This window comes from Agelaius tricolor, unplaced genomic scaffold, assembly GCF_023055355.1.
Source record: "Agelaius tricolor isolate 1412-34295 unplaced genomic scaffold, bAgeTri1.0.p SCAF_38, whole genome shotgun sequence".
Classification (NCBI taxonomy): Eukaryota; Metazoa; Chordata; class Aves; order Passeriformes; family Icteridae; genus Agelaius; species Agelaius tricolor.
The window spans coordinates 454,939-465,980 of record NW_027269298.1 but is presented as its reverse complement, the minus strand read 5'-3'; the positions used below and the strand labels follow the sequence as shown (position 1 = coordinate 465,980).

Below are 11,042 nucleotides of genomic sequence, written 5' to 3'. Positions count from 1 at the left end.
GGGAAAATCAAACTAGCAAGTGTAGACTGAGTTCCAGAGGAGCAGGGATGTTTCCACAGCTGCAGCAGATCGGGCCAAGGCTGTGTTTGGCTGTCACTGGGGATGTGCTTGGGGGGCTCTGGGCTGGGGTCCTTTGCCCACCACACACTCGGGGTTCCTACAGCAGCTTCCCCCCTCTTTCCTTCAGGTCTCAGACAGTCCAGGGGAGGCAGAGGAAGGGCAGGGGGCAGTTCAGGGGTGCTGGGGAGCTGGAGTTCCCCAGCCTGGAGGGAAAGGGCTGGCTCTCAGCTCTCGGGTGACCCCAAGGCAGTGTCCCTGGCTACCCCATATCCCAGCCCCCTTCCCCGGGCTTGGTTCAGCTGTGTCCCACAAATCCTGCGGAGAGAGGGGGCCGGTACGCGGGACCAGCAGTTCCTGCCCATCCGGCAGCCCCCGTCCCGCGGGAAGGGAAATGTCACAAGGCAGAGCAGGATCCTGCAGGGCACCAGCCCTGGTGCCGGGGATGATCCCGGTGCAGGTCCTGCCCAGGAGCCGGCAAGGGGCGGTGGCGCCGGCCCGGGAGCTGCGCGGACTCTTTGGGGGCTCCCGGAGCAGGGCGGGGGCTAAAGGCGCATCCCGACCTTGAACCGGCAGCCCCTGTCCTCAATTATACCCGAGAGAGCACCGCGGAAAAGGTGATGATTAAGAAAAAGTCTTAAAAGTTTCAATTTTTAATGCAGGAGAGGGAGGAAGGACATTAAGCATAAATCTGTTTCCCGCAGGAAGCAAGTGTGGTGTACCAGTCACCTGCGACCTCCCCTCGCTCTTCTCCATAAAGGAAAAGCAAGCACTGTCCACGTCACCCGTGAAAGATTGTGTTTGGGACTAAAGATTTGAGTCTGGGACTAAAAAACTTGATTCTTTTGAAAAAGACTCTTAGAAAATGGTAACATCAAGTAACAGTTAAATGTATTTTAATTCCTTCAAACAGAAGGATAGCTTGAAGGTACAGCAGAGAAATTATTTCATTGATTTCATTCTCTTTAAAAAAACAAAAAACCAAACCAAAACAAAAAACAACATGGCTTCAAAATTCAGGAACAGTATCCAATAAACAAAGAACTATCCTTATGCACCTGGTTTAGTGTGGTACAAAGAGCTTACAGATTCAAATGAATATCATAAATGACTGAGAAATCGATTCAGATAATGCTTGTTTACAGGGACAGAAACTATGTTGACAAGTATGAATAAGTACACAGATAATCTCTTTAAAAACCCCAAACCTTCCTGGCTGTATTTACACACTCAGCTGTATTTGTTTCCTTTGGCACGAGAAATTACAGACAAAAGATTCCATTTTATAGCAATTAAATTTAAAAATAACCTTTGAGATAGTTAGGCCATATAGCCCCAGCACAGCAGCTTTATAAAATTGCTGCCAACTCTTATGTTCTAGCCCTGGAAATTCAAGCCAAAAAACCTGAAGTCATTTACCACCTGTGACAAATTTCACATGGTGGGATTAACTGTATGTGAGGAACTCAAGCAGTGGGGAATTAATGATATTTAATAAGAATGCATCTTCCATTATTATCCAAGGTAGATGTCTTTTTAAAAAGCTCTTTATACACATATAAAATAAATTCAGTAAAAAATGGACACCCATTACATATATTCAGCCAAATTAGACATTAAGTGAACAGTCAGAGCACACAATGGCCAGCTGTAGTATTTCTTGAGCATTGCAGAGAAATGTGTTATTCCCTAATCATTTCCATGCTAGAAAAAAATAATTAAAATAACACTTAACTAATATGGTTTATTCTTTTACCATGTCAGTTTACTCTTTAGCCATTGCCAGGAGTAAACCCTCAAGTTTCACAGCAAATTCAGTATTATCAGTACAGTAGCAAGAGTATTTTGGCACCCTGTAAAATCCTAAAGAATGCGCAAGAAAAATCTCTTAAGTAGCATTTAATTATCCAGACTTCTCATTTCTTGTTCCTGGTATTTGACTTTACAGAGCCTGAAGTTTTGATTACTTTCAAAACAGTTTTTTATAAGTTTTCTGCTAGTAACCAACAGGGATGGAACAACAATGGCACAATATTTTTCCTAAAGCATTCAAGACTAGCAAAAGATAATTTTCCTTGAGGAACTACAATTAGGACTACATAAAAATTAAGTAATGAGGCATCATGGCAAGAAACAGCACATCGACCCTCTACCACAACAGGAAGCTAATTTCAATCTTACAACAAAAAGGAATCAAATTAAAAAACACTAAAATTTATAGGACTTCATGGGTTTTGTTCCTTCTCTCTCTAGATGGTAAGAAACCATTACTGATCAACGTTGTACTTGGCTCTGCAAAGCAGGATGAGGGCAGAAGCTTTTGTTGAGATGGAATAAAGTACATGGTTGTCTTATTTTTGCATTGATCACATGAGACTGGACGTTGCATTGTCTCTGATAACTGGATTGAATCCAAGCTGGACCACACACTTACAGAATGTTTTCCCTCACACGTTATTTGTGCACGTCTCAACCAGACATTGATCTTGTTCTGCCAAGTGTATTCTTAAGCATCAAAAAAGCTGAATTTGACTACAGCAAATTCTGTGAGGAAAAGGAATCAGAGAATATAACAAGTCTTCCCAGAAGACAGTCTTTTCTACACATCCAAAGAGCTGTTTGAATTTCAGATGAGCTGATAGAACATTTTTTCTTAAATATTTTAAAAGCAAAGCATGTTAAAACAACTTCCATTACATTTTGTGGAATACCAGTTCCAACACCCTCTTATGTGAAATTGTTACAAGTTTCTCAAATGCAGTCTCTTAAAATGAGAGTACAGTGTATCTAAAGCACATATACATGCTGCTACCAAGGAAAAAAAAGCAGTGAAGTAGCAACTTTTTATACATGAACTTTACTAAGAATCTTGCTCTTTGAAATAGCCCCCAAATTAGCTCGCAATTAAGATTTGTTTTCAACTGAAAAGACTTACAAAACCACCCAAATATTTTAAAACCACCCCTTGGTCTTTTTATTCTGAGCTTGCATGGTATTTTCATGCAAACTGATGTACTGGAGATACAGTACTGCAAATTACTAAAAATTCTACAAATCAAGTGACTTTCCTTTTTGCCAAACATGAATATATACCTGTGTCTTCACAGACAGCACATGACCCTACAGGAACTCGAGAGTCAGTGTGCAGTAGGAACTACCACAGGAAACACTTTACAGGTACTGAAAGAGTGGGAACTACATGAACTGGTTCAGTCCACACAACCACAAGGCTGCACTGCACTACAGAAATACTGACAAAATGCCCCCAAAAATGCCAAGAAACTACAGCAAGTTCTAAATAGGATATAAAAGCTGTTTCTTTCAGTGAAGACCAACCAGTCCCTTTGTGTACACATTTAGTTTTATTGTAACAAAGCAACTTGTACACTTTAACGTTTAAAACTGAGCATCTTTCTTTCCTTTCCAGTGAAACAAAAAAAAAAAAAAAAAAAAAAACCAAAAAGAAAAAAAAGGAAAAAAACCACCAAAAAAAAAACCAAACCAAAAAAAATTTAAAAATAAACAAGAACAAAATTACAATAGAGAATGTCAATTCCAAATAAGATCCTACAGGTTCTGCTGATTCTCCATCAAGTGGCAGGGCTCAAAGTCATCATTAGGAGAAGATTTTATTTTAAAAGTGTCATCTTAAACTGCAAGGATGTTTGTTAAACATCACAATTAAACATGCCAAAGGAGAAGAAGCCATGTTGTCAAAATGCCCACTTAACCCACCCAAACTTCTGAAACCCACCCCGGCTGACCTTCTATAACCCCATTTTTATTTTTATTTTTTTGTCGTTTTTTCTTTTTTTTTAAACAAGAGAAAGTAGACAGATACATGTTGGTAAATGCTAACTGTCCATATTCACATAGAGACACAGTGTAATCTCTGAGCCCAATATACAGAGAAAGAAGGAAAAAAGCTAGATTCTATGCACTACTACACAGGGGCCTAGCACTCTTCAGCTTCCAGCAGAGTGAAGGGAGCAGAAGGTTTTCTTTTTTCCCACAGAACATGGTGTGTTGAATTCATAAACAGTTTTTGTTTTGAGACAGAAAGGGATAAAAATGAACTTGAAACAGAAACTGGTAGATTCTTTTCCACTGTATTCTGCTCAAGATATTTCCCCAAAAGAAATTGTGAACCATGGTGTAGAGGAGAGAAAAAGAGACCTCAAGAGAACAAGGCGACTGAGCACAAGAAAAAAAAGACAGCAACTTGCTCCCAGGGACTGGAGAAAAATTAAAAAGGTAAAAAGGGGGTTTGGAATCCATCAGTGTTCAATTAGTCATCTTCTCCTTCATCCTCCTGTTGAAAGATAAGCAAGAATTAAATAAATCTAATCACTAAACTTCAGATAGCAAATGCAGTGACCAGAACTTTTTAGAGTGCTACTCGTGGTGCTCTATGATCATCTGTTCCCTCACTAAAGGATGGTAACACTTGCCCTGGGTGCCCAGCTAGTGACCACACAGAAATCACTCACTCCCTGGCTGTCCCAAGGAAAACACATCAGAGCTTTGAGAAGCTGTGACTTAGAATCACTACAAGCACTGACACAAGCTTAACATGTGGAAAATGAAGGGGTCATCTTTTCCCCTTCATTTAAAACTGTAAAGAACAAAATGCTTCACCTTTCACATGCCAAATTCTAGGTTATAGAACAGAGCCCAGCACAGCCCTCCTCTCACTGCACGTGGTTTGTGCTGCTGGAAGTCAGACACACCACACCCAGTTTCAAGAAACAAAGACATTCTAAACTAACTTCCCAACACCCTGGATGCTGAACCTGAAATCCCACTTACTACTAAAGCAAAGTTTTCATTCCTAAATCCAGCAGAAAGTCTTAGCTAGGCTGGCCATAAGCAGAAATGAACCAACAAGTGGGAAGGATGATTGGATGTATCAACAAAAGCCATTTATATGTAAAGCGTTGCTAGAATACTCAGTCATGAAGCAAGGATTTTGTGACACTCACATCCTAGTTCTCCTAGAGCACTTCCCTTACAAAGTTACTGAAACTGTGTGCTTCCACTGTCTCTCACATTCACAACCACACTTATTGCTACCTGAAAGCACTCAAGTTAATGCAGTCACAGTTCTCACACCTTGGGGTGCAGAAAAGAGCCAGTTCACCTTTGCCACAATTGGTATTCTTACAAGATCCCTCTCAAACACCACACGAAGGGCAAGATTACTCACCTCTCCTTCCTCTCCCTCATCATCATCTTCATCCTCCTCCCCCTCATCTTCATCTCCTTCTTCATCAATATCCTCTAATCCTTCCTCCTCTTCATCATCATCGTCATCCTCCTCTCCCTCCCCTTCTTCATCATCCATATCAGGAACCTTAAAGACACATTTGCAACATCAATAGAGTGATCAAATTCACTCTTTCCCAGAGCTGCTGTGGGTGCAATGCCCTGCTCAGGGCTGTACCTACCAAGTAGTACTGTAGGGGGTTTGGCCAGATGTCATCCTTGATGACTTCTCCTAGCTCATCAGCCCCTGCATCAGAGTGGTCAGTGAACCAGGTGAAGAAGCTTTCTGGCTCTTCATGCTGCCTCTTCCTACTGGCTTTGTTCTGTGTCTGGCTTGAACGTTTTGTCAGGTCCTGAAAAGAAAGTTAAGAAGTTCCCTAAAGTCACCTTCCTATGGCATTTTTTTTCCTACAAGCACCATTTAAAAAATGCACTTGTCTAAACAACCCTAAGAAGTCACTTTCCTCTCCCTCTTCAAGGGTAAGTCTGAAGCCCAAACAACTGACAGAAGATACTGCATTTCTCATAAACATGAGAGAACAGTAAACCCACTGGTTTCTTTCAATGGCCTCCACTGGAACACTGAAAACTCACATAATCTCACATTTGATTTACGTTTCCCTATCTCAGGAAAACACAAGTATGGCAAGTATTTAATGACACACTGAACTTACAAGGTCTAAATGCCACTCAGAGTAGTTGTAATTTCAGCAACTACTACATACACCCAGTTTAAGAAAGTCCCCACACCTCTAAGTTCTTTCAGCATTTGGATATAAAGACCTGCCTAGGCTTTTCTGCCCACAATTTCCCACTCTGAAGTCTTCGCGCCACTCTCTGTAGTAAGTGCAAAAAAACTCCACAAAAACTGCTGAAATATGGTCACAAGAATACATGTAAGGTCTGTATCTATCACCTTACCCTAGAAAAGAAGTAGTAAATTTGTAACAATCTTTTTGTTAAGTCTGAAATTAAATTAATTATTTCTTTGACCATATGGTTACACCACACTTCCAGTGTTTTTTTCTCCTGACAGAATGACAACATTTATAGGTTTAGACTGTTTAAGAAGAACAAAGCAGAATTCACACTAATTTTGTGCATTATTGTAAAGATCACAACTGGTCTGTACAGGAATGCAATTTCTGGTACAAGAGGAGATTTTCTAGTTCTCAATACGAAAAACATTAAATTTTCTCCTTGGTCTGAGAGTGACAAAACAAGCTGCAATTTAACTGCAAGCCTCAGCCCTACTTTTAAAAACTCAAATCAAAATTTTCAGGATAACACTGAAGAACTTTTACAGAAATAAACTGCAGTAAATTAATGATTCTTGAACACTGCCTGGGTGACAGGTATGCCCACATTATTGTGGCTGTAAATTCTACAAAAGATGTGGCATCTGGAAATGAAGTCAAAGAAATAGAGAAAAATATAAAACAAGATTGCACACTGCTATCTGATTCCCCTAAACTTGTTGTCCTTGGAATTCTTCATTTAATAGTTAATTTAAGGAAACAACACAACACAGTCTAGATTCTGGCCAAGGAAGAGACAAGCTAATGCTCTTGGTAATGTTTTTACTTGGTCACACTTGTGCTCTCCCAGAGGCAATCCTTACCTTTCCAGATTTCCATTTGATCTCAGTCGATTTTGAAGATGGGTCTCCACTTTCATTGAGGTGAAACTCTTTGGAGAGAACTTTATTTTCAAAGTAGGGATTCTCATCAAAATACTGTAGAGTGAAAAGCAAAGAGTTAGAACCCAGAGAATGGAAACACACATAACAAGTCAAACCTGGCACTATATAGGTAACTGTAGAGATTTAAGTTATAAACTACAACCCAGTATGCAATTACATTAAAAAAAACAAAAACAAACAGCAAAATCACAAATGAATGAACCATTTAAAGTACTTACAAAATCTATTCTGTAACCTGATTTGATGTCTTCAAATTCTGTCACCTCAACTCTGGTCAAGTAATGCAGTGCTTCCTCATCTTCTTCTCCCAGCAGTGCAGATACTGAGAGAAAAGGAAGAATCCCACATTAACCAAGTCATGAAACAGGCAGACAAAACACAGGAAACTGACAGCCAGGAAGATCTAAAAAGCAACACATCTGTCCAAGCCAACTCCTTGTGGCTCTTTCTTTTCAAGTTACCAGCCAACAGCCTACCCACACATACCCACCCTTCCCCGTGAAACAGATTTTCATACATGTAGTTTGCCCAATCTAAGCAGCCTACAAACTTGTTTTTTACAAAGTTTATTGTCAGGCGTCCCAAGGAGCTCACTTCCCAGTAAAAAAAACACCTAAACCATCCAGAACAATTTTGTTTGGTTGGTTTTTTTTGTCTACCTTTCCAATGAACTGAATAAAGTGGGAAACTTGCAATTTAAAATGCAGAAAGAAATTTTAGGATTGAAATATTTTAGTAAACTTTGGCCAACCAGTGCAAGAAAGAAAAAGCTTAAAAAATGAAATCTAGGACAGAAAGGAAGTGTTTTGTACGCTTAGTAACAACCCCACAAGACCCTGAGAGATTTAAGACACTCACATAACAATCAAGCAAACACTGAATTTACAGGGGAAAAAAAGGGGCTGTTAAGAATGTACCTTGTGGGTGGTTGACAAATGTTGTTACCCAGAAATTCGGGATTTTGGCGATCAATTCTGACCTCTTCTGGAAGAATGGTTGGCGGAGTTTGTTGTATTTCTGTTCTACTTTCAAAATTTCCTCACTGGCTTGTTCATTCAGTCTGTAGGAGAAAGAACCATGTTAAGCACAGAAGAGAACTGGGATTTAAGGACACATCAGAGCAGTTAACTAAAATTTTGATAAGACCAGTCTGCCATATTCTGCAGATGAAGTGTCCCAAAAACCCCAGAAGCTCAGAGCTGTAACAACTGTTAAAAAACACTCTGCCAGAAGCAATCTCACTGGTCTGAATGGAACCTTCTAAACACAAAGCAGTGTGAACCTCTTGAACATTCTGCCTGCATAAAACCTGTAGAAGGGTAACACAGCCCTATCGCCTGCCCCCTAAAACTTTTAGGTAGGCAAGGAAACTACAACAAAGAAATTCTGCACCCTGAGCAAGTAAAATCTGAAGACTTAAAACTGAGCTGTTGTTGTAAAATGGCAAAGCCCTCACACTGCAACAGCTTCACACATTCACAGCCCCAAGAGCCACCTGCAGTCCCTGCAGGACACTGGGCATGGAGAGAACATGCAGGCAGGGACTGACACAGAACCCACAGCCCCAAGAGCTCTGGCATACAAAATTAACACCTCAGACACATTTTCTGTCTATTACTGCACAAGCACATGAATATTATAATAAAAATGTATAATAAAAGCTGACTTTTCAGCCAAGTGTTTGGTTCTGCTTGCTAACAGGGAAATACTTTAGCCAAGCAGCTTACACATTAACTTGAGAAGCCAGGGCGAAATACATTTCTATTATCAAAAATACCACAATTAATTAAAAATTTTAAACTCAAGTTCTACCTCTTTAATTATACACAATTAAGCAAGAAACCAGGACACTTCTTTGTTATTTTAATGTCTCTAATCAAGTCAGAACACAGGTATATCTTGGCGGAGTTCAAAGACAGTGAGTACTACTGAGTGCTCCCTTTACTCAACACTTTCACTTTTGTCAGCTACATTTCAATTTCTGCTAAAACATTTTAAAAGTTAGATAATGTTTACCTGTCTATTTCATTCTGTACTTCATCAATGTGTTCAATTGCTTCCTGTTGCTCTTTTTCTGAAAAACAGATGAAAATGTGTCAATATCCCTTCATTCACAAGCCTGACAAATCACCTGAGGTTTCTCTTTGAGAAATTCTCTAGTGACCTACTGTAGAAGTTCTCGAGTATTTCTATTAAATGTCACAAGAGTTACAAGGCCTCAAAGCACCAGCTTCACAGGGCGCGCTGCAGCTGAAGTGCAGCAAAGTTTGATAAAACAGCCCTTAAACTGAGTTCGCCCTTAGAACCCACAGTTCACATCCCGCTACACTGTTTTACAAGCCAACTTAAATTATAAGCCAATAATATTTTAACTAAAAAGTTGTAAGCCACATTTGCTACGACAAACACATCTGACGAAACACAGTAATTTACAGAGCGCTGGAATATCAATAGAAATGGCCTATCTGAGCACACACCACCTTCCAAAAACCGAAAAGAACGTTCAAAAATACAGCTACAAATGAAAGAGACGCGAAAGCCGCCGTTTGGCAGGTATTTTCTAAAGGGCACTTCCCCTGGACCAAGTTTGGCCGAGGCCGGGCTTACGGAGCGCTGTTTACCCACCGCGCGGGAGATGAATGAGCGGCAGCGGGAAGCGGCTGGAGCGGAGCAGCGCCCGGTGCGCGTCCCGCCGGCCCGGCCCGCGCTGGGGGACAGCTCTGCCTCTCCCGGCGCGGGGGACGCACGTGGGGACGGCGCTGCGGCCGAGGGCAACCCCGACCTTTAAAGCCGAGATCGCACGTGGGGCCAGCGCGGGCGGCCCCGGCACCGCGTGTCTCCGCCGCTCCATCCCCGCGCGGCCCGGCAGCACCACGCGGCCGCGGCCGGCGCGGGAGGCGGCGGCGCATCATGGCGGCGGCGGCGGAGCACAATGAGGCTCCGCGGATGCTGCTCCGGGAGGGGCGGCGGGGGGGTCCCGCTGCTCCGCCGAGCCGCAGCGCCCCCCGCCCGGCCCCGCGGGGAGGGAAGCCGGGCCGGCAGCACAGACAAAAGGGCGCTAACATGGCCTCCTCCCGCCGCCGCCGGGCCTGCACATCCGCCCGGCCGGGCCCGCGCTCCGCCCGCCCCCGGCGCGGCCGCGGCCCGTGCGGCGGGGGAAAATGGCGGTCGGCGCGAGGCGGAGGCCGTGCCGGCTGCCGCCATTCCCGTCCCGCCCCCGGCGCGGCCTCACCTGAGGTCTCGTCGGCCCCATCGTGGTTGGAGTTCAGCTCCTTCTTACTGACTTTGGCCGCCGGCGCCGACATGTTGGTGGCTGCGGAGCGCGGAGGGCGGGAGGGAGGGGGGGGGGGGGGGGCTGCAACGGGGCTGCGCGGGGGGGGGGGGGGGGGGCCGGGCACTGACTCCTCCTGCTGCTGCTGCTGCTGCCGCCGCCACTCAGGTCCCTCCGCCGCCGGGGCGCTCCCGCCTCCTCCGCGCGGTCCTGCCGGATACCGGAGCGGCAACGGCGCCTCTCACTCCCCTCGCGCTCCCTCGCCCAGAGCCGCCACCGCCACCTCCTCCTCTGCTGCTGGCGAGGGGCGGGCACGCGGCGCGCATGCGCGGCCCCCCCCTCCGCCCGGCCGGGCCACGGCGGCCGCACCGCGCGTGCGCACCGAGCCCCCCGCCCCGGGCGCGCTGTGCCGCGGGCGGTACGATGCGCAGGCGCACTGCTCTCCGCACACACACACACGCCGGGGAAGTCCCGCGTGCGCAGCCGTGGAGAAGCCGCGCCCCCCGACCGCCCCGAGCCGGGCGCTCATTGGCCGGGGAGCGTTGGGGGGGCGTGGCCGCAGCGCGGAGACACAGAGGACGGCGCGCGCGGGAGGGCGGGGGCGCGCGCGGGGTGTGTAGGAGAGGGGCCGCGCATGTGCGCGCTGCACGTGCCCGCGCGCCCTTGCTATGGCGGCGCGCGCGAGGCCCCGCGAGTTCCGTTCCGTTCCGTCCCCTCACGGCCCGCGGGGGCACCGAGCCCTTGGTG

At 45.1% G+C, this 11,042-nt stretch overlaps 1 protein-coding gene across 1 annotated transcript; it reads right to left on the bottom strand.

Annotated features, from left to right (window-relative positions):
- Positions 1 to 931: 931 nt before the first annotated feature.
- SET (SET nuclear proto-oncogene) lies at positions 932 to 10,643 on the bottom strand. Its single transcript, XM_071453956.1, has 8 exons — positions 10,257 to 10,643; positions 9,041 to 9,098; positions 7,942 to 8,084; positions 7,243 to 7,346; positions 6,944 to 7,057; positions 5,505 to 5,675; positions 5,264 to 5,410; positions 932 to 4,369 (listed from the first exon to the last, which is right to left on the bottom strand). Exons 1-8 carry the CDS (start codon positions 10,327 to 10,329, stop codon positions 4,346 to 4,348), a joined length of 834 nt encoding a protein of 277 aa, XP_071310057.1. The 5' UTR covers positions 10,330 to 10,643; the 3' UTR covers positions 932 to 4,345.
- Positions 10,644 to 11,042: the final 399 nt, after the last annotated feature.